General features: G+C 40.4%; 1 protein-coding gene across 1 annotated transcript in view; it reads left to right on the top strand.

The window, feature by feature from the left end:
- The first annotated feature begins 3,278 nt into the window (after nt 1-3,278).
- plekha7b (pleckstrin homology domain containing, family A member 7b) overlaps nt 3,279-24,536 on the top strand; it is a 67,654-nt gene continuing 46,396 nt past the window's right edge. The window contains 3 exon segments of the mRNA XM_054611139.1: nt 3,279-3,361; nt 3,468-3,544; nt 3,673-3,730. Of these exon segments, the coding sequence (XP_054467114.1) occupies nt 3,279-3,361; nt 3,468-3,544; nt 3,673-3,730 (218 nt within the window).

The following is a 24,536-nucleotide window of genomic DNA, read 5'->3' as shown; positions in this document are numbered from 1 at the left end:
ATGTCAGTGTAATAGTTCAATGAGCTGGGAGGCAATTAATCATTGTCATGGATCATAACATAGAAAGTGAAAGAAAGCTATAGCAGATGGCCAAGATCAGCACTTCTTTTTAATCCACAACTATACATTGATTAAATGTGCCGCATAATAAAGAGACACTACTGTCTTAATATTACCCTACATGTAGTTAATAATTCAGGCATTTTGAGTCACCTGTTCACACTCATTTATATCCCTAACCCTGCTGAGATTAAGGGATAATTTGAAAAAAGGCATTTGTCAAAAGATGTTATTGATTTCCTTTGTGGGCATCTGCCAGCTAGATTAGGACTCAAACTACTCTGAGCTGAAGAGCTGAAAGTCAGAAAAGAACAAGAGAATCCTTATTACATTTTCTGCTCAGCACCTTTAGGAAGCTGTGATTCAGCGGGAGGAGGCTCTCTGAGGAGAAGACAATATCATTGAGTCACCTTGCTGCATTGTGAGCCTCTGGCGGCCGAGAAGCAGGAATCAGCAGCAGCAGCAGCAGAGACCATGCTGCAGAGCTGCACTGGACTGCGCATCAACTATGTGTGCATTTATGTATGAATTAGTATGTATACGTGTGTGTGTGTGTGTGTGTGTGTGTGTGTGTGTGCGTGTGTGTGTGTACTGGGGATGATGATAATAAATCATAGCAAGGTCAAATACTAGCAATTGAGTGGGGATAGCGGATGATTACACTGCAGTATGGATGATGATCCAGCAGCTCTGTGCTTCATTTTGCAGACTGGTTGAGGAATACACAAAACAGTTACATCAGAACAGCATTAATCAATATTACAGTTGTATTATTGATCAATGCAGACAGTATTTATGCTTGTTGCAGATCTCTCTCTGCTTGACCTTACAATGCAGAGCACTGATTCCACAAAATGCATCCCAGCTTCTTCTTCAGATCTGTTGCAATTGGGTGGTGCTGTTCTCATTTTGTGAGCAATGTAGTGCAGCATTTTTATGATTAACACATTTAGATTTTTGCCTTTAAGGTAAAACGTAGTAAGAACAGAACACTGTACACACGAGTGTGAAATTAAAGGAAAAACAAAGAACAGCAACATCATTAACAGGGGTTTTGGTGATTAAAATACTCCTTGGCATACTGATGATGAAGGTCGCTGTCTAACACATGTTCCTTAGGTTTTCAATTGGGATTAGATCTAGTGATTGTAAAGGTCAAAGTATATGATTCATATTATCAAGCCATTCAGTGCCGACTTGTGGCTCAGTTGTAAGCATGTGCATTTGTACTGTTTCTACATTTATATTTTTCGTTTTAATTTGCCACTAATCTGTAGATCTCATTTACTTGATAAATCATTTCTTATTATGTGTCCTACGAACAGAGACCCCATCTGAAAGGTTAGACCCATATTATAGCAGGAATAATCATTTTGTTCTTTGACTTCTCTCAGGCAGATGAGGCTAGGAGGTTTACAGTGAATTGGTTTCTACACAGCAGCTGCACTATACGTTTCTTTCTTCTTTTCTTTAGAGGAAACGTTTTATCTCCGGCTGTCTTTGAAGAACAGTGCCTTAAACCACTGGAGAATGTTTCAACAAAGCATCCCCAAAAGGGAATCACAGATCAAATATTTATAATGTTGACAGATGCTCTCTGCTCACTGATGTGCACCCCCTACTGTCTTCTTTTCCTTTCACAAAGGGCACATAAATCGTACTGTCATCTAAACCACGCAAGAAACACAAGGGGAAGGTATTTCTGCGTGTCTTTTCTATGATTCTTTGACAAGTTTATTGGGATACCTTTTCCTTTCCCCCAGTTTAAGGACATAATGTTACATCATAATAATGATAATGAAGTTATATAAGAGAGCATGATGAAGGGAAACCTTGCTGCTTGTCTCTTGATGCTCAGCAAAATAACTCCTGTGCCAACACTACTGTGACTTTGAACATAGCCTGCCCTCACACAACCCAAGTGAAATTTATGGGCAGTATTGGTAAGTTGGGCAGGTCTGTTTGATGCAGCGTAAGCATTATTGTAATGTGTCATGGTCAGAAAGGCTCTCTGTCCTCAAAGCATGACTGCAGTGGAGGTGATGTGAGGTTGACACACTTTAACCAAAGCTTCTATGCATGGACGTGCATACATTCAGCCATGCAGGCATGACGGTGCACACAAACAAATACACCCCCACACAAACACAGACACACACAGACAGCGAAAGTGTCCATCTCATTCTTGTCTTCATATGGCACTACAGTAACCATGCACATAGAGGGGTTCTTTTTTATAAACATGCTCTGTATGCATTCATGTTGAAGTGTCTACATGTAGCCTACTGATTGTTCTGATCCAACTTGTATTAAATCTGCTTTAATCAGCTATAGCTCACTTTTAATTTCCTAGTCTCCTCAGACATGGCTACCACTTGTCTCTTAATACGCCTGTATAATATGTCTATAAGGATGCTGGGCTCCTTGCTTAATTTAGTCTCTCTAAACTACTCCAGTATGTGCAGATGAGAGAAATAGGGATAAGACATTTATTTTGAGGTATTCTTGTAATCCTTTAATATCTCAAAAAGGACTTAGCCTACAGTACCAGTCAAAAGTTTGGACACACCTTCTCATTCAATGGTTTTTCTTTATTTTTATTTGTATTTGTTTCTACATTGTAGATTAATATTGAAGACATCCAAACTATGAAGGAACACATATGGAATTATGTGGTAAACAAACAAATGCTCAACAAACCAGAATATGTTTTATATTTTACATTCTTCAAAGTAGTTGGATGAGAAGGTGTGTCCAAACTTTTGACTGGTACTGTACATTGTTTTGCACTTAGAATTAGTTTTGGGATTGTTGTATGTCGGAGTCATAAATTCCAGCTTAACCCGGTGCACTTCTTCTACACCCTCGGGGCTACACCCTGCTTTTCTCCGCAATGGGCTTCCCTTCTTACTTGTGGAGCTTTGTTTTATCTATCTAACATTACCAGACTGCTACTTGTGGGAACTGGTTAACACTTTACTTTTTAAACTCAAATGACATAAAAAAAAAAAAAAAAAAAAAAAAAAAAAACAGAATCATGGAGGTGGTCTGCTGGCGACTTTTGGTATTCTTCCCCTTTAAAAAAAAAAAAAAAAAAAAAAAAAAAAAAAGAAGCTATGCAGCCCTAGCGGTGGTTTCTCATCTTGGCTGCCTGGAAAAAAAAAAAAAGTCTGCGGAGAGGGAGAGGGGGAGAGCGAGAGAGCCGGAGAAGAGGGATCATGGCGGCACCTCTCGGACGGGACACCCTCCCTGACCACTGGTCCTATGGAGTTTGTAGAGACGGCCGGGTCTTCTTTATTAAGTGAGCGGCTTCAACTATTAAACGCTTACTACTTTACGAGGCATTGGTACATTTTTTCATGTTGTTTTATCCTCGCTCAGTAACAGGTGTCTCCTTCTTCTTGCAGTGATAAAACTCACAGCACTACTTGGCTGCATCCACGCACGGGTGAACCTGTTAACTCGGGCCACATGATACGTTCAGGTACGCGACAAAACTACCTGATTTGTTGGATACCAAGGATACATTTTTTTTTTTTTTTTTTTTTTTTTTGCTGCAATATGTTTTCTGTCTGTGGCGGGTCGTTCAGTGTGTTTTTGTTCGTGTTATAGATTTGCCAAGAGGATGGGAGGAGGGCTTCACGGACGAAGGAGCCAGCTACTTCATCAAGTGAGGGGGGCTAGTGAGCATTGTTTTCCTTGTTTGACTGTGCAACATTTGATCCCATAAGCTGGTTGTTTCGTTTTCAAAGAGCTGTGTGTGTGTGTGTGTGTGTGTGTGTGTGTGTGTGTGTGTGTGTGTGAGAGTGAAATTCATTTTCTACACTTCCTTCCTGTCACCGTGCAGATCTGAGATGATTGAGTTAAACTTAAAAAGGCTGTGCTGTTAACACAATATTTTATGTAAAAAAAAAAAAACACATGTATGCAGCATGCAGGCTTCATGATAAATGACACAGAAACACATCAGCATATGGATTAACACACAGGGGGTCCCATCGGAGAGGTGAGAGCAATTATCTCTGCCTGCATTCTTAATGGAAAGTGGCAGTGCCTAGCAGGACAGGAAGAAGGTTATTAAAATTCTGCTCACATCCTCCGTGCAGGACCTCTACTCTCTCCATTAGATAGGTGTACAGCCTCAGTGTGTGTGAGTGTGATAGAGAGACTGCAAGGCTTGCATTAGAGGGGTGTGACCATGTGGTGACAGAGATGTATGGCATGATTGCATTATTGAATCAGAGAGGACAGGATTTACAAAGTCACAGACCGCAGCTTGAAGTTTTTTTGTTACTGTGTGTGTCAGATTTTCACATGTCCTTCACACATTCAAATAGCAGGATTCAGGTTTGAAAATTTGCTAAAAGGCAGCATACTATCACTAACCACACCTGCACATGTGTTATGTTAAACTATCTAACTCGAGGAATTTATGCATTATATTTGCATTTTCCATGTGCAGTGTTTTACACCGTTGATCTTTGCCTGGATTCTGGTCCGTATATATCAGATGGTTACTGTAAGAAAAACAAGGACACAAGCACAACCAGCAAATCGTGCTGAAACCAATCAGATAAGTCAGGCTAACAATGACAGACAGAAAGCCTACTGTAAAACAAAGTGGAGACAAATTCTTCTTTGGAGCTGGATCATTGTGAATTGCAATGACTCCTCCCACAGAAGCTCGTTTAAGGTTTTTGTAGTTCTACTAGCCGTCGTCCTGTCATGGCCCTTTTAGTTTGCTCCATTTGTTCCAGACAGAGAGCCTGTATGGGAAGGTTTTATGCCCCATAGCTGCAGTCTCTCATGGTGATAGTTACTAATAAGAGTTCTTTGCTCAACAGATACCAGTTTGCACTGAATTAACATCACTAACACTTTTTTCCTCTTGGTAAAAGCTACTACAATTAGAATAAAACTGTAATAAAAGAGTTACTATAATAGCTGAGCCAAACAAATGGATGTCGTTGCATTCAATAGACACTTTGAAAGACATTCTGCCCTCCAAAGATGTTTGCTTTGAAAAAAACACATAAAACAGTTTTAACTGACAAATTTGTTGTTGCTGACACTTACAGCCTATTGTGTGTAGAATAAAGGCGGTTTGTGTGTTTCTCTTGTCCACTCACTTGTCCTCTGTGAGAAACAAGAACAATAGAGCAGTGAAGTTGCGTGATATATGGTAGCCTAAATGTTACATTCTAATAAATCAGTTGACGACTTGTTTGTTTGGTGGAAGGATCCTGTTTTGCTCGCTTGGTGCATGAAAGAAAGTCAAATCATGGTGTGTTTGCCAGAGTAGGTAAAACTACTGGGTTATTATTTTCATTCATGATACTTTTGTATTATGAAAAAATGCTATACAGCGATATCTCGATTCACAATTATCAGCTCATTCACTAGGTGAATCATACCAAAAGCTTATGAGTACATGAGAATGAACAGTACACATTTGTTTTTTGAAAGTAGGGTTATATGTATATTGTATATGCATATATGTGTGTATGTGAATATAATATATCTATATATAATCCTACTTTCCAAAATTTGAATGTGGTAGATAAATTTGATAGATTTAAGCTTGTATCAAGCAACATTGACTATGTAAATATTTGACAGTAAATTATAACATATTCATATTGAGATAATCTTTGTTTAATTCTTGAAATGGTGTGGCTGTGAAGTTCCATATTGATGTTTGGAGATAATAAGTACATTTACTGTAAAGATAGGTGTAGAGCTTGTTATGAACTCAACTTTTGCATTACAACCCAATTGTGATGTCTGTTATTATTTCCTGGTAATGGAGCACTGTCATTTTCTCATTGTTTAGAAGTTCATCTCTGGTGTTTTTTTTAATATATATTTATTGCAGACCTGGATGATGCCAGGTGTCTGCATTTGTCCCATGTGTCTACAAGTTAATTAAATGAATTTTCACTTGTGTTAATCTTGTTTTAACCAGGCTAACCTATTAGCACTCAGCTATCTATGCGATAAGAGTGGATACACAGGCCTAGTTCATTTGTTATAACTTTCTTCTTAAAAACACTAGTTGGTTTGGATTAAAGGTCAAAAAGCCTTTCTCCAGGAATATGTTAACAGCCTTGGTGCAAAATATGCTTTGGTTATTGATGTTAGCTGGCAAGCCTGAAAGACTGAAGGCAGTGAAGATGGCTCTAGCTCACTGGGATTATTCCTGACATCACTTTAAAAAAATTGGAAAGAGATTGGACAACTTGAACTGTGGTCCAATTTCAGACCATTAAAATCATCACAAGTGTTTTAACTGGCTACAACTCAGCATTTTAAAATTCCCATTAATACTGCAGGGACTTCCCCCATTAGCATTCAGTTTAGGGGAGTTTGTTTTTCTGCTCCAGGGTGCAAATCATGGTTCTTAATGTCTAATGAAATTTCATCTCATGCTCGTATAATTTTCCTGTCATTATAAGAAACTCTCTTGACTTGATTTTTAGCACAAAGAAAAGCAGGCTCTTTAATAAAAAACACTGCTCTCCATTCCACTTCTCTTCTCTAGCTGAGGCAAACAACAACAAACTCAAGCAGGACTGGAGTTCACATGGTGCTGCCGTAGATTTGGTTGTGTTTTGAAGATGGACTTACAAAGAAGGGTTGCTCTGACGCTGCCGCTGGGGCAAAACTGCTGTTGTTATTGCCAAAGTGTAAGAGTATCAACTCAAACTAAGAAGGATTTATGATAAAATATAGTTTCAATTACCTAATTTACAGTACTTTTAATACACTAAAATTAACAAATCAATAGATCAAAGTTTGGAAATTGGAGGGGAAGATTCTCAAAACTAATGATCGAGGTCTGTTGCCATCTGAAACAGATTGAAGTAGAGCGTCTCTGGCTGTCATACTTCTGGCAAATCTCCAGGGAAGTGACCCAATTTGGAAATCATCTTCCAAAATCATCCCGTTCTCTGAAGATAATATGGCACAGATGAAACAGGTCTGTGTGTTGAGGTAAATATGTGAGATGGAGACAATTTAGGTAAGGAATTGGACAGCAAAAGAAGGCTGAAAAATGAGGTTTGACAATGTAATGCTTGTTGTATAATTATGGAAAGTACAACTAAGTAAAGCTTCCTTTTCATGTTGTAATAGAGGGAAGCTTCAAATGTCACGCACTTCAATGCATCTCTCAGTTGGTTGAAGCTGGGTAAAGTTCAGTTAGATTTACTCTCCACCACATCACTGGCACTCACTGAGCATAGGAAATGTGCAATTCTATAGCTCCCTGAAGGAAAAATGACCCCACCGAGGTACAATGGCGTCCTGTCGAGGACACAGTTCACATTGTTGAGTGGACTTACAATGCTGAGGAAGGGAAGTCGAGGAAGAAGTGTGGGATTTAAAACTCACACCAAAAAAAGCTTCTTTCTCAACTTCATTTACTCGTCAGGTGTGATAACCCCATCAATATTTCATAGTGTTTGTCTTCCCATTCTCCTGCTGCTTGTTATGTTTTTATGTTGCGCTTGCGTTTTTTAACTAGCTGACTTTTTCAGGACAGTACGAGTTAATTAGCCATGGGATGGTTTGGGAGTTTTGAAGCAGGGCATTTTAATAGGGGATAAAAAAGAAGTTTAGTATCCCTACAGGCCCTTATCTTTAGGCTGTTTAATGAGGCTTTCTTTTTCTGCGAACACAGCGAATCCATACCTCATCGCTGAGTTCAAAACATCATTGACAAAAAAGATGGAAGAAAAAGTACGCCTGAGGTCCTTCAAATGACGTTTGCCCTTGCAGATTGTAGATTGTTTTAACATGGATACATGTTATGGATGGTTATTTGTGTGTAATTCTAGGGCAACAATTGTTGCTCTGTCAAAAAAATAAATACATGCCAGAACTCTCGAATACTAAAAACGTATTTAACTTTAGCTATTTGGGAATGTTGTGTCTCTTTCTAGAACCATCAAAACTTTGACACCGGATATGACTTTTTTAAACTTTTAAAGTGAGGTAAAACTTCTAAGGCGTTTCTTTGTGCAGGGCCTATCTGTGTGAGACAGCTGATCATAGTGGATTTAGGATATGAGCTTTAAAGAGTTTTCCCCACTGGTCCTCCTTTGGGCTCAGGCAGGAAGACTATCCAGTTAGGTTTTTTTTTCCAGAGAGGCAAAGTACTAGCAGAATCTCACTAGTGACCCCTTTTAGAAATGGTCAATGCTTCAGACTTCATCTTTTATCACTGACATTAGTCTAAACTTCCATTGGTTGCTGTAGATGAAACTGACTGTTAGATCTGCTAAGTAACCTCATGTTTGCTGAAAGGACTGTGCATGTAAAAGGATGTTTGGAAATCTTTGTCGAGCGCCATGTGTAGTATTGAAGAGAGATTAAAAACCACATCACAGATTACCAATCAGATAGAGCTAGAAGGATCACTGCAGGTGCTTTTGTTTCAGCAGAGCTGAATTGAGGGTGACAGGAACAGTGAGGCAGCTGTTCATCTTCACTGATACACAGTCCTCTGTGTATAGTAACATAGAAACTGATATCTATAAATCTATTGTGCTATCTGAGCGTGTCCATGTATAAACGGTGCTTGTATGTTACAGACAAGAATGTGTGGATGTCGTTTGGTTCATCACGTTGTAACCTTTTCTCACATATGTTTCTCGTCATAAGATCCCATAACACCAACAGCTTTCCTACTGTATGTTTGCTCCAGTGAGCAAATATGAATTACATATTCATATAGTGCAGGTGTGCAGGTCTGCCCTTATACCTGCTCATGCTTTGGCCCTCCTTGAACACTGTGTTATATTTGCCCTCCAACTCCAAGTCCAGAGCTGTGCCAGCTGTGCTTTTTGAACTGACTCTATAGCGATCCACAGAGTGCTGCTGGAACCACGTTTCTTGATGTGGTGTCTTCAGACATAAGTTTAAGTGTATTTTATGCACCGTGTCCAGGGTAGCTTAGCAAGAAAAGATGTTGACACTAAGGCATCAAAGGAGCTACAGCTGTGTATTTTTCTTTCTGGGCACATCCTGGCTTTATTAAATCTGCTCTTTGGCTGTAACATTTGCATAATGCGTCTTTGTATTCTTGACAGGTTTCTGTTTACACCAGAGGTTTCTGATAAGCAAAGGATCAGCACACGCATGTTAATATTCAAATTGTCAACCAAGCTGCATGATGATTTTATTCTTTATGTATATACCTACACAACTTATACACTTCAGCCCAATGGACTACCTATCACAAATCGTACTAATTTATTTCTAAATATTTGTTTTGTGAGACAAGTATATTTTTTTTGCACTCAAAGAAGATATGAGCCAAATATATAACTATACATTATAGACACAGGCTCAGATTTACAAAACTTTCTCTGTATAGTCTCTCCATTTCTCTTCCTTTCCTCAAGCTGTTTATTGAGACGGTGACCTTCAGCTGAAAATAGATACTCTAAAATGGTTGTGTCATTCTTGACAGGCAAAATCCTGATGGATCATATTAGCTTTATCTTTGAAAAATAAAAAAATAAAAAATTTTGGGGACACCACTACTAGGACGGGGGACCGAAAGGCACTCCAAATCCACCATGTTGCAGGAAATGCTTTGTCAACTTTGACTTCCTAAATAAACATTTACGGCCCTTGGTTGTTCGTATTGAAGCATCAAATGATTAGTTTTTCACAAAATACCAGCTTCTTAGGACACGCTGCCTTATTTTTATTTAACTCCCAGTTTGTTGCGCTTCTCTTCCCACCATTACAGGGAATAGAATACTGAATGAACATGCTAAATGTATTTCAAGGTCAATAAAATAGCAACCTGATGGATTTCTCTTTTGGCAGTCTTAGCACCTGTAAAAACCTTGTGCCCAAATATTGTCATTATTATTATTATTATAATATTTTACAGTAGAAAGTGATTGTTAGAGTGAGTAAAGAATGATATTTCTCTCCCTTTCACCCCCCACACATATAAACTACGTGGAACATAACATAGAGTTCATTTCCAGATAACAAACGTGCATTGACACACAACCTCACATTAAAGCACAAACCATTAATCCTGTGAAGATGACAAAGGCGCACATGCCAACACTGCAGATGCAGGAATTCTGAAATAAAAAATTAGCATTCATGGCCAAGGAATTGCAAATGGGATGTTGGTGAGGTAGCGAGTCCTCTTAGTGTTGTATGCTGATTTATGTTGACCATTTGTCATTATCATTAGATCCTGATATCATGTTTAAATCGTGTCCAGCTTTTATGTTTGTGAATTTATCTTCTCTCCGTGCTTGTGAGGCTACCTGAGCTGTGAGGCCACATCATTTTATGAACAGAGCTGTGTTGTCAATATCATGTCATTTGGTGACTTATTACGACCCCTGTGACCGTCAAACAATACATACTGTATAGATCTGTCGGGGCATACAAATAGACTTGGAGGTTAAAGCAGCGGACTGAATAAAGAGGATGAAAACAAAGAATAGATTGAGAGTTGGGTATAGTAGCCGTTTGTGCTGCAGAATACAAAGGAAGCTTTCCATTAGGCCTGGTTGGGACTTGCAATATTTAACCCACGAACCTGCAATAAAATGAATACATTAAGAGCTGCAGGCCCGAGGTGTCCTCTGTGGGACGATACATTATCTAGAATGAGTCATTCTCCGTCCGGACTGCTTGAGCTGGTTGACCAGTCAGAGCTGGAGCAGGACTCAGAGCAGAAACAGGGCAGGGGAGAGGCCCGAGCCGGGATGGGGACCTGCTGCTGCAGCTGCCTGCCCCTTGGCAGTCGGACTGGCTCGGCTGATCATGAAACAGAGGTGGTTGCTGAGCTGGAGCCCTCCAGTTTGGAGGAGGAGGAGGAGAGGGAGATTGAGACACGGTAATGTTGGTTTATTGGTAACAGTTAACTTTTAGTGTTTTGCTTTGTGTAAAATAAATGCTTTCACACTATTTGCTGCTACAATCTATCTGTAACATGTGGTGATAATGTACAGTTCAAGTAAATGGAAATGGCATGCAACAAAAATGTAGTTATATAGAAAAACTAAACTTTTTCTCTTTTCTTTGTATCACTATTTTCATATTGTTAAAGAAGGAAGCTCTGCTCCTGAGTAAATTCTGCGGCCCGTCTGGGGTAAAGAAAGAGTTTGTATGCCCTCCCTCTGATTGAATTCAGATGACAGATCTTTCTGCCGCATTCTGTCAGAGCCAGAGTGTGACTTGAGCCACTGCAGAGAGAAGCAGGTCCCACACTATTCTCATCTCACCAGAAGTGTGTGAGGAGAAGTGATTAGTGAGCAGCCACAAAGGAGGAAGATGGATTTTGTGTTAAAAAAAGAGAAAGTCCATCGAGAGATTTGTCAAAAGGGTTCTTTGATGTAAACATGATGAACAATAAAATAGATCATTTAAATGTGGGAAGCTCACATCACCAGTCGAAAACCTAATGCAAAATAGTGTAATGCCATTGATTTTCAGCAAGCATATATAGAACATTTGCATTTAGATAAAAAGAGCTGAGATTCAGTGAACGTATCCATTCCTAACCAAAGGTAAGATACTGCAGTGTCTTAACTTTGTTCTACAATTTACTTAGTTCTACAATCACACTGCTACTGATCATTTGACAAAACTATCACATGCTACACATAGAACTAAATCTATGAAACTTTTTCTATCTGAATTACTGTTTTACAGTATAATGGAAGTTATCAATGTTTTTTATATTTACAATGGATCAAATGAATAGATTTCTGTGAGAAAGGTGTCACTGGTAGTAACACAGAGAGTGAGAGAGAATATCATTTAAACTCTGCAATCTCTTTAGCTCTAAAGGTACAGAGACAAAGTTAGTGACTAGTTAGTGAACACAGTGGGACACCGAGCCGCTAAAGGGAAGAGTCTTTCCCTCAGGTTTTTCTGGAGAACCACGAATATAGTGAATATTGGACCAGATTGCCGAAAAACACAACTCTAAACGACTGCTTATGTTTTTCTGCTTCTGCTGGAATTTCTAGATAGGCAACAGTTTGCACAACAACTTTATACGCTGATAATAACGTCAATATATATATATTCTTTCAGTTTGTTCTGCTGACCTAAATGACCTGCATGTCCAAATTATTACCAGAAGCAGCAGTATTGTCTTCATCTTTTGAGTCTGTGTGTGTGTGTCATAGTAGCAAAACGTGGTCCTGGATAGAAACAGCAGCTGTAGAAGGAACTACCACAGAAGCGTTTTTGAGTGCTTTGCCAAGTGTTTATTTCTATGAACAGATTTTGTCACTGTGATGGCATCGCAGCTGTGCAAGATGCAGTCATGAAACTTGACAGATGTGTAGTTGAGATCATAATGAAGGATTTTTTTTAAGATGGGTGTGGTCTGAGCAAAGGCGCTGAAAGTAGGGGGGTACGTGGACCCCCTAACTGGCGGCTCTGACCCAATTTTGCATCAATGTGATTCCCATCTAAAGATGGTCTTTAGTTAAAGCTGCTTTAAGCAAATGTTCAATTATACTATGACAAATTGGCATCTACACTGCACTTTGACAGAGTTTACATGCACACAACAAACAAGATTATTGCAGGAACTCAGGTAACCACAGGAGTCGAACAACTAGACAACTAGAGTTTAATAAAAGATGACCTTGAACCTAACTGAATCTTCTGAGTTCCCTACGGTCTTGTAAGAAGAGGAAATGGTACCAGGTCTCAATTAAAAATGAATAATATTTATTTGGACCAATAGACAATTTGCAAGTTCTCTTCTGTAATCACAAGTATTTTTCACCTTGAAGCACATTTAATATCTCTTCAGATTTGTCTGCTTAATCTGACATTCATTGATTTGAAGCGATTAAGGTGCTTTGTAGTGTTTCACTCTATACAAATTCCTTCAGGTATATTATCGGAAGTCTGAATAACCTAACTCTACAATAAGCGTATGTTCAGCAGCAGATTGACTGCATGCGCTCTGAAAAATGTTTCTCATTGTGGAGTACTTGATTGAATATTGCTGTTCCCATTACTGGAATATTGAGTGTGAGAAAGATAAATGAAAAGGCCCGTCTGGCCAATGCAACAGAGAGCAGATCTGGTGGGCAGGGCAATTTCCCTCACTGCAGCATTTATTGCACACATTGACCACACAGCTGTGTGAGTTCTCACAACGCAGACCAATTAAATTTGCTTCAGTGCAGAGATGCAAGGCAATTGTTTTAGTCATGATCTGATTGATTCTCATTTTCATGTTCTTTGTGATTTGATGATTTAAGATAACTTTGATTAGTCATCGCTATTTGTTGAGTGAGATGAGGCTCGGATGTGCAGCAAAGATAGAGCTGATACCAACAGATTCTTTTATAGTCAGGAGTTTTTAAATCACTGTAAAAACAGTTTGACTCAGTGATGATGCATGGCCTTATCTGTCAGTGAAGCATTGAGACCTGGTGGGGTATGTGCATGTGTTTGTCGTGAAGTGCTGTTCTGTTGGGAGCCACTAGATATCGCTGTTGAGTCTTTGTCTATTTGACAGTTTGAAGCAGATTTATATTTGTTTCTGCTTTATTTCATCTATTAGGAAGACAGGCCTTTCCTTTTGTGTAAGCTTGTGTCTACTTCTTGTTGAAAATAAATTATATTTATTCAAATTTAAATTCATAACTGAGTTGATCTCTTGATCGGTCATATGATGGATAATTGAACTGTTGAACTGTGTTTCATACTTACTTGACAATATTTCCTGCATTTCTGAGTGATTTTTGTTCAAACTACATGTGATATACAAAACATACTGGATTGATGGCTTTCTGATTTACTAACACAACAGACTGGGGTTATTATCACGGCTTCATTTTGTTATACAACAGTCATAAAACAGTGGAAGCAGGTGACAGTGAGGTATTAATGCTGACCTGGCTGTCCATCATACACATTGACTTAAACCTTCCTCGTCTGGCCCTCTGCTCTTATCTATATGTCTGTCTGTGGATTATTGAACCGGCGCTGCAGCAGCCTGAGCCGGCCACTCAGCTTTAGTCTGTCCTCCATCCTCACTCCCTGACTGATTGGGATGTTATCAGATAAAGAGGACTCGGGGTGAGACTGAAGGCTCTGGTTGCAGTCAGAGACCAAGGTCAGATCTTTACATTGACCGGACAACAGTCTGGTTCCTCGTCTTCTTCTTCTTCTTCTTCTTCTTCTTCTTCTTCTTCTTCTTCTTCTTCTTCTTCTTCTTCTTCTTCTTCTTCTTCTTCTCTTCTTCCTCTACTTTTTCTTCTTCTGAGGGGTTTGAACAATGGGGCGTTATCATTTTATTCTTCCCTGGAGAGGCTAAGAAGAGATATGGACTATAAGTGCTGGCAGTGTAACTGAGTGATCCAGGGCAGAGAGAGAGGGCTGAAACAGCAGTTATCCTCCAATCTGACACCACTCTTTGTGCCTGTTCCAGCACACCCACCTAGCATTGTGCACACAGTTAATGCAGCCTCAGTTAGCATACGTTAAGAGCACAGAAAGGCTCACTCCTTATTGGTCGTCTTCAGGGTCAGGACAGGTTTGAACTGGACTTACTGCTCTCCACATCTGATCACTAACTGGTGAGTAGCAAAGTGGTGACATGTGATATTGAGTGGACTCTGTAGCTATTAGATTCATACTGGGAATTTGCTATAGAATAAGACAAGGAGGATGAATCTATTGTATAATTATATGCTTTTCTATATTTCAATCACTTTCTATTCAGAATATCTGTTCATTTCAGTTGTGGTCATAAAGTTTATTGAGGGCTATGCTATTGGTTGTGGGCAATGGTGGAAGAAGTAGAAAGATATTTTGCTGTGGCAATGTCAAAGACCTGCATTCAAATATTATACAAGTAAAAGTCTGTGAGCGAAATGAACGTGATGTATCAAAAGAACAAGTACTCATGTGCAGCAGGATGACCTCCTCACATTCCTTGTTATAGTATTTTATACATGTAATTGTATTATTACTGTGTTACTATTGTATTGCATGGGTAGGTCAATCTATATCAATGCATCATACTTCATAAACTGATCACATTTTGTACACACAACCTTAATCTGCAAGGTAACTAGTATCTAGGGAATATCTGTCCAATAAATGTGATGGAATAAAAATGTAAAATATTACCTCTGAAATATGTAGAAGTATGAAGAAGAAAAATTTAAATGCCCAAGGGAAGTTTTACTTTATTACTTTCCACCACTGACTGAGGGTGGGTGTTTATCATGCTTAGATCATTCTTTTAGTATTGCATAAAAAAACCTTCTTTTTAATGTAATTACGTTTACATTTGGTTTTCTTTCAAGCCCTTATTTCATTAGAAAATGAGTAACTATGTGATCCTTTTTCTCACTGCAAACACTGTTTTGAGTGTTGTTCCAGTTGCATGTTCCAGTTTTTCCATGCAGTGAAAGTGATTACTGTAAAATAGAGCTAATGTACAATTCAAAATGGCCATGGGTGGTGGTTGGACCCAGAGATCTAGCATACTGGTATCATCCCCACAGCGTTGAACTGGTCTTTACGTGCCATGACAGTACCTTCGGCACTTTGGGCAACATGCAGCTGGATGCATTACCTGCGTGTTAGTGTGTGTAGGTAGGCTGGTCATTTTAATCTGTGAGATGACTTCCTGAGTCGTTGCTGGTGCTGAAAACATTTTTCACCTGTTCCCCAACTGTCTCTATTAGCTGATAGAAAGCATTTGCAGCATTTGCAGCATTTGCAGCGTGGCATAGTCATCAGTCTCTTCAGCTGTAAGGTCATAGCCAAGTCTTCACTTTCATTTCTCATGCCAGGAACTCAAGCTCTGTCTCCATTTTTTGATCTGGCTGTTGTTGCAGTATTTCCTGTTCAAGCCATTGACAGTCATCCTGTGTAGTACAATTAGTTAAGAAGTTGGTGTTTTTAGACACTATTGATATTCTATAATGACACTCATTGAGGCATACCATCCTTCATTTTCTTGTTGGTACAAAATTGTACCAAAAGAACAGTTCTTGCATACTTACTGCAGAGAGATCAGAACATAGAATAAACTCTATGCAATAACCTATCCTAACGTAACGTCAAAGTTGCAACACACATTCACTTCATCTCTTCCTCATCTCTTTCTCTTTTTTTCCTTACTCGACTTCTGTAATTGCTTCTTCTCCCTCCTCGTTCCTCTCTTCTTGCTCGCCGTGCATGCTGTGTATTGCCTCTCTGACTGCAGAGGGAATGGAGCAGAGAGGGAGTCCAGTTTAGGCAAATGCTCTGACGGCAGTGCTCCACTGAGGAACGCATATATTAGAAGAGAGCAGAGGAGAGGTGAGGAGAGAGAGAGAGAGAGAGAGAGAGAGAGCACCACTACAGGGAGCGAATGAGAGCAAAGAGAATCTGATTATACGGTATATGGCTAATGCTTTGTACCTGTGGTTTTACTTTTGTGCTCTGGGGCCTCTTACATGATGTATTGCTGGGGTTGGCTGGCTTTAATAATACCCATCACAAGCCTAACGCTCTCGGAGACAGGGGACAGTTCAGCGATTACGTGTATTTTTAGCTCCACCTTGGCAGCCCAATACAGGAGAAGCGGGAAAGAGGAGGTTTTGAATGAATCGACGCCGCAGCGCTCAGCAGAAGACGTCAGCAACAGCAGCGCTACCAGCTGAGAGGAGTACACACACACACACACACACACACACACACACACACACACACACACACACACACACACACACACACACACACACACACACACACACACACACACACACACACACACACACACACACAGGCACCACTGAGAGGAGCAGAGCAGAGCACAACAAATCACAGACCGGCAGCTAACATGTTGGGCCAACCAGGACAGGGATCCTTACACGTCCCTTACAAGAGGCAGCCAGTGTTTCGTGCGGCTCACAGGTGTGTATCCCAGCCCATCTCCCAACACATATGTGGGATTGTATTGCTAAGTAGCGACTCAGGAGGTGTGCCTGCTAAAGCTCTCCGGCAGCTGCAGGGGATAAAGTGCTTGGGATTGCATGCCGTTAAGTGTTTTGTACAAAGTATATTTGCAGCCGGGAGAATTCACATGCATGCTGAACAGTGTCTGTCTATCGTCCGTTTTTGCAGCAGAGAAAGCAGCTGGCTGTTTTGCCTTTAGGATAGCCTTTGGGGAGTGCATATATCAATGTGTTCTAATGGTGCAGTCTCTCCAGGAATGAGAAGTACGAGAGGCAGAAAGAGAGAGAGAGAGAGAGAGAGATGCTCTCTGCAGTGCCTCATGATCACAGGTCACTGACCGCTGTGTTTGTGTCAGCAGAACTGTGATCTCTCAGGCTGATTATGATGCTCTGCTATATACATGGTTAATGTGGGATGTCTCTATAGGTTGGACTGTAGTGGAGGTTTGATGCAGTCCTCACCCACCTCTAAGTGAGCCAAGGATACACTCCTCAAAGGAATGTACTTGTTTACAGGGGTTTGCTTCTCTTCGGGCCCAGCCCACACACAGACACACCCACAAAGATTTACTGTATACAGTCTTACACATGCAATGTCACATCTGCTGCATATTATACTTTTCCATGCACTGGAGGCTCATATTTCTCTAAGTTTGCTGAAATTGTATGTTGTTTACATGGTTGATTTAAGAAACACCATGTGAGCTCTCCAGTCAGGGAGTTTCACCTAACGGCCTCAAAGTGAACTGAACATGTCTGCAGCTGTAAATGGCCTGCTGTACATTAAAGGTTTTACATCTATGGATTTACCAGTTCAACTATGGTGATACAGCCAGGTATATGAAGGGGAAACCTACAGTTTTTAAGCTGCTCTTTGGTTAATTCTGTCTATTTTTATGGGCTGTGACATGGTGACGCTGCCATAGATCCATGCACAAGATATCAAGCTTATTATCATTCTGTCAGGGTCTCGATGTCAGCCGCAGCGATAAGGTTACTTGGCCTATTTATCATTCCTGCATGCGCTCCCTCATCGGTCAGCCCTCCTGCTGGGCTCTCGGCTACAGAGGCAGTGGGCTGTAAACAACTGACCGCAAGATTTCACCTACAGCATTGGCAGCCGATAATAGAAGTTGACAGTTTGGGTCAGCTTTGAATCAATATTCTTTTCATTGCAGGATATATAGCGACATGTATAACCTAGCTCCTTTTAAACCAACATCAATGAGCCTCTTGTGGGTTTGTCCAGTCTTGAGTGGTGGTCTGTTTTCAATGGATTAAGTTATGGATGTCTTCAGCTTGGTCTGGTTCTCCTCAGGGCGTTGGATAATATCTGACTTTTTGTTTAGTTCACCCAGTCAGTTCCAGTAATGTAGAGTACAGCCCAGTCACACCCAGCCCATCCTTCTCGTTTCATCCCTCGGCCACAGGGTGAAATGTGGCCAAAAGACACAGCGCTTCATTTGTATGCTTAGCTGATACAGAGGTCATATTTTTGTTAAGTGCGGCTTTGAATAGCTTGGACCACTTCAGCCTGACAAATGACACACCTAAAATTGGTGCAGGGGACAGAGTACTCATGGATAGAGGGGAGGCGGTATGAGAAAAAGGAGGGGACCTCTCCTAAAGCACACACATTCTGCACATTTCCAGGCAGACTTGATGCTTCTAAGAATAGACGTAGTGATGATATCTAACAGAAAGTTGAGGTATGTGAAAAGGGAGTATATTCTCTGTTTATTAGGACTGTGATCATTTAAGTTGTCCAGAATGTGTTTTAGATGAGCTTCTGTGAGTGGGATGGAAATTCTGGGAAAGGGTTGTGGTAAAATCTTGATCCTGCTGGCCAGTCTTAGCTTTTGAGCTGTGCACCAGATGTGGCCTACCTTCTTCCACTAATGCCTGACTTAATGAGCCTCGCTAGTCTCTACAAGCTCTCCGCACACTCTCAGGACACAGGGATCTAAAAATAGCCTCTAAATTCAGTTACCCTCTGCCAGCCAAGTGAAACCTCACCTAATTCATTTAATCCACCTGTTTAATTTACTTGATAAAATGATAATATGATAGCCTGCATGCCTAAGCAATCAAGAGGGATAGATGGGAGTGGGCCAAAACCAAATGATTTCATCATTTTTGACATTTTTTGTAACACTGTGTATTATGTTAAAATAACCCTTATTTGATGTCTAATCATGCAATGTGGTTATTAGGTATTAAATACCACTTCTGTATTAAAAAAAATCAATGCTCCCTTGATCTAAGTAGGGGAATACCAGAGCATGAATAGATAATTAAGATGGAACAGATTGTGAGAGAAACCTACAAAGCTTTGATAGCTTAGTTTACAGGATGTTTATGCAGAACAGATGGGAAGACACTGTTATTGTTATGCATAATATAACAATGACACCAGAAAAGAAAAAATAATTTTGCATCCCAGCAGATGTCGTGTGTTTTATGGGGCGACTGGGTCTTCTGTGTTTGGTGCCCGAATGTTGTCCATTGCCACTGAGCAATGGAGTCATGGAGTAGCTGTGTTGTCTTAACCCTGTGTGTCACTGTAATGTAACTCCCCGGTGGGAGTGGGCTCAGCGGCTGCTTTGGCTCTGCGGTGTGTGTCTGCTCAGATTCTGTAATGAGAATTGCGGGAGAGAAGTCCCTTTAAGCCTGCAGCTAGTCTGGACACAGTTAGCTCGTAGCAGAGAGCAGATATCACACACACACACACACACACACACACACACACACACACACACACACACACACACACACACACACACACACACACACACACACACACACACACACACACACACACACACACACACACACACCTGGACACTCAAATAGCTGACTCAGTGGGCATGTCCAGCAAAGAGGGGTTTTGAGTGAAGGAGAAGTTATTTACCAATCTTGATGAGAAGTCATGTGTTTGTGTTTGTGCACTGGTATAGATACACTGTACACACTGAAGCAAACACTGCTGTAAAGACAGGTCTGCTGCAGTAAAGTGTGCTGCGCTATACAAGCTTGGACACTCTCAGGGCCAAGAATCTCTGCAGCAAAAATGTTAACAGGACTAATCAAATTTCTCCCATAAAGTACCTTCTGTATTTTTATTTAAATGTGATGACTTAATCATTTACCATTGTACTAAATACCAACGAGTCAGGTAATGTAATCAAGGGTCTGAACAATAGATTTGTCTAGTTTTGTCTCCTTGTATGCTTTACAAAGCATTTTTCAGCAGTTTGATAATTTGAAACATTCCTCCACCGTCATCTTGCTGACTAAAGCTCCCCAATGTTAAAACAAATCTTTGTTTTTTGAAATGGGTGTGTGTGTGCCTGCTTCTGTGTGTGTGTGTGTGTGTGTGTGTGTGTGTGTGTGTGTGTGTGTGTGTGTGTGTGTGTGTGTGTGTGTGTGTGTGTGTGTGTGTGTGTGTGTGTGTGTGTGTGTGTGTGTGTGTGTGTGTGGCGGACAAGGGTTGGGGATAGAAGGAGGGTATTAAGAGTTTGGATGACATCAAAATGCCTCTCACATAATTGTGTAAGGGATTTAGCCATGTTTCACAGCATGAGGGTTAGCTCGATCCGATTGTTAGAGGATCCAGTGGCTGTTTATCTGCCCCTCTGCTTTTGGACAAAAGCACTGGCAAGTGACATGGCTTTCATGAAATGGTATTACCCTGGTTCAGATAATGTAATCCTTAAGGACACAATATAATTCAACTATGCCTGTCCTGTTTTGTTTCTCTACATTATAAAGAGCATATGGTAAACGTGGCAACAACATGGAGACTCTGTATCTTAACATAATACCAGGCCTTGGGTTGCATGTCTGGTATTTATTATTATCTTAATTTGTTACACAATAATAACATGACATTATATTTAAAGAAGAGATGGATGAGAACAGTTGTGTTTTGGTTTATTGGGCTTAATTACGCTGGCAGCTCTTAAAGAGGTGTTTTCCCAAGAGCGTGTTAATGATGTGCAAACGTTGCAAATATTGAACCACCCAGAACAACAGAACAAGCTGCTGTGTAATGTTCATCTGCGTGCTGGCCCTCATTACACAATTTAACTCTCTGCCTATTTTTGCCCTTGCTTTTCTGTTATAATTAGATTTTTTTTGTGATGTGTGATTTATTTTTGATGTTGCAGGATTATGGGTTTTAGAGATCAAACAGATAATCTGACCATGAACATATGCAATTTGTGTCTGTCTGTCGCTCTGTGTGTATGTGTGTGTGTGTGTGTGTGTGTGTGTGTGTGTGTGTGTGTGTGTGTGTGTGTGTGTGTGTGTGTGTGTGTGTGTGCGCTCAGGGGAATGGTTATGCAGTATGACAGATTGCCTAACTTTGGCTGAATCAGACAGAGTCATGTTGCGGATCATTCATTCATCTAGTACTGTAACCTCTGGGAGCAGACAGCTCTTGAGTGCTTAAAGGGAAAGAAAAATGCTTGGAGTAAGCCATGCAAACGATAACTGCTGCTGCATTGGGCTTACATTGAGAACCTGCAGGTAGGCCATCTTTGTGTTGGTACACTTGCGCAATGGTTGGTATCCGTTTGTGATTGATAGGACTGCATTTGGAAGGTGCACGTGGCTCGGTATAGCTGCTGACAGCTTGGTCGGCTAAACAATACTGCAGCTGTTCTGCTGCACAATGCTTAGATCTTAGATGGAGTGAGGGCCCCTATCTTGGTCTGCTTTTTTGTAAAAGGTCTTTGGACTAGGGACTAGAAGGATTTTTTTCTTTTATTAGAATGAAATGCTGACTATAAGTTTCTTCCCTTTTGTTTTGCAACCCAACATACTTAGCTTTTGTACATTTTAGTGATGAGAGTGATTGATTGTGTCATTCTACAGAGAAAGCTGTCCTCTTTGGCTGACATCTGTGCTGCAGAACAACAGGACATCAGGACAAGCTGGTTCATCATCATTTATCTAAAGGCTCTAAACCGCAGCATACGTAGTCACTTCACATGGATGTACACATGCACCTTGTAGGAGGACGTAAGAGGCTGTGCAGTGATTCACCATGCATAATCCATTTTATCATAGGGTGGATGCTGCTAACAGTGTTCTTTGCATGAATATCAAATGATAAATGCACTGACGTGGAAGTGTGATAAAGAGCCAGTCTCCCAGAATCCACTCCTGTCTCCTCTCCTCTTCTGATTTAGCTTTGGCACTCATCAGAGAAATGGTAGAGAAACATATTTAATCGGATAGGATGAGCAGAAAAGTCTGCTCTATAAATGTGCAAGTGTGCATGTGTATGTTTGTGAATATTAAATAATCTTCCTCCGCTGTAAACATAGATTGGGAGTGGACCGTCAAATGATTGGCCATGAGTAGATAGAGACTTCTGGGGGGATGGGGAATGGTTAGGATTGCTGTACTTCACCACTGCATTTATAAGAACATTGCATACCACAGCTATTCTTGATCATCAGGTTCGGTTTGAAATGCTACAGTTTGTTTTACATAGTTGATGTGCATTTTAATGACTACATTACTAAATAAAAAATGGTGCCAATATATAACATTCTCATAAAACACAATCTTTTTTCTTTTAGTTATATTAGTATTACTCTAGGATACTTTACACACTTACACTAGGAATTTAATTTATCATCACTTCTCCCAGTCAAGACTTTTCATCCAAAAGTGGCGTCCCACTTTCAAGTATTACTTTGTGTCTTTTTGTCGCCTTTCATTTTTTGCCACTTGACTTAAAAAGGAAATATGTTTTCTTCATTAAATTTACTTTTGTACACCATGAGATGCTAAGCATCAGAGCACCATAAAATCTGCCGGTGAATGCTTGATCTTTCCTTTTCCAGTTAATGGACAGACCTGATTCATCATAGTGCTCTACTGCTCTTGAATGCTCAGGTGCGTTTGGTGTTTGGTTGGGATACGATGTAAATATGGGGTGTGTATAGATGATCTCTGATCTTTGAGGAATTATGTCTTTATGTCACTATTGTGCACTGCTTTGTTTTGGTTCATAAGTAACCAAGCTTGTGGAAAAGGACAGTGAGGTTGAGTGGAAGGAGAGAGGACCAAAAATCTTTTCATCTGGTCTGATTCTTTCTTCCTTGAACATCAAGCTCTCGAGTATCTTAATTTTTATTCTGCTGACAGTGGGATGATCATTTTGCTAGTTAAGCCTCCTACACATGGGTGGAGCTCCCTGAAGGGATTCAAGGGTGAGACGGTCAAATTCCAATGTATTACTACTTAAATCTCTTTCTTGGGGATGTTAATAAAAGTTTAATCAGTTACCACCATTTCTCACTACAAGAATGGACTTCATTGGTAAGTTTCATTAGAAATGACTATTTTCTGACAGTATTTTACATCCTAAATTAGGTTTTGGTGTGCCGATGTAAATGAATGCTCAACAAGGCTTGCAGCTCACCATTCACCTGCAGGTTCTAAACCCTCTGTCTATCTCCTGCTGGAGATTTTCAGCTTTAACGTTCCCCCGCACTTCACATCCCCTGCTGTCCTACGTTGCACAGCTAAGTGATTAGCTGTGTTTGGCTCTGTAGTATAGGTCGAACTTTGTATTTAGCTGCTGAGATACTGTATGTAACTCTCAAGCAGATGTTCCAGCTCTTTAGCCACAGGCAAACATGTGCAGTCTCAGGATGTAAAAGAAACAAGTCTGATCTACTATCCAGTTTAGATGTTGTACTTTATATTGTGATAAGTGATCCCAGTGTCTATAGCAGTCTAGACCTCATTAGACTGGCAAATGAAGACCGTGCTGCAGAGCATCTGAATGGCTGATCATATCACACATCCCAATTACATTTTGGTAATTGTCCACAATGCAGATGCAGTGGAATGAGCTAGGATGTCTTCCTGGCTGCCCTCCCATTATTCCATCATGTCAGTAGGAGATGAGCTGTGTCAGCGTGGGAAAGGCAAGAAATAATTTAGGGTTGAGACGGAACAAAATTACACCTGATTACATTCATTCTAATTAGGAGCCATTGCTGATCATCCAGCCTGCTGTGCTTTCTGACAGTTGCTTTTCATGCTTCATTCCAGTCAGGTTCCCTCACTGTGTGTTTCTATTTGCAAGATTGTGTCAGTCGACTCGAGACCTCCTTCATCAGTACTAACGACCTTTACTTGACCTGAAATCATTTGCTTGGATCCAAATTTCAATCTGCTTCACCTGGATTGACTGCCACGTCGACTAGCTTGCATATCACACAGCTACAGAACAGCTATATAGGTCAAATAATAGAGATGGCCTAGAACCCTCTGCTCAGCAGTGAACACATTGATAGGCATTTCATTTATTTGAGAAATGTGATGCTCCATGACCTACACATCAGGATTATCTATCAAATGAACAACATCAACCACTGTTAATAGGAATGACCAGCAAAGGCATTGGTCAAATGACAACCATGGTACCAGTAGAATTCATCAAATCAATGTCTCAGGAGTTTTTGCTACTTCTCCTGG

This window comes from Anoplopoma fimbria, chromosome 2 (assembly GCF_027596085.1).
Source record: "Anoplopoma fimbria isolate UVic2021 breed Golden Eagle Sablefish chromosome 2, Afim_UVic_2022, whole genome shotgun sequence".
NCBI lineage: Eukaryota > Metazoa > Chordata > Actinopteri > Perciformes > Anoplopomatidae > Anoplopoma > Anoplopoma fimbria.
This window is presented reverse-complemented; position numbering and strand designations above follow the sequence as displayed.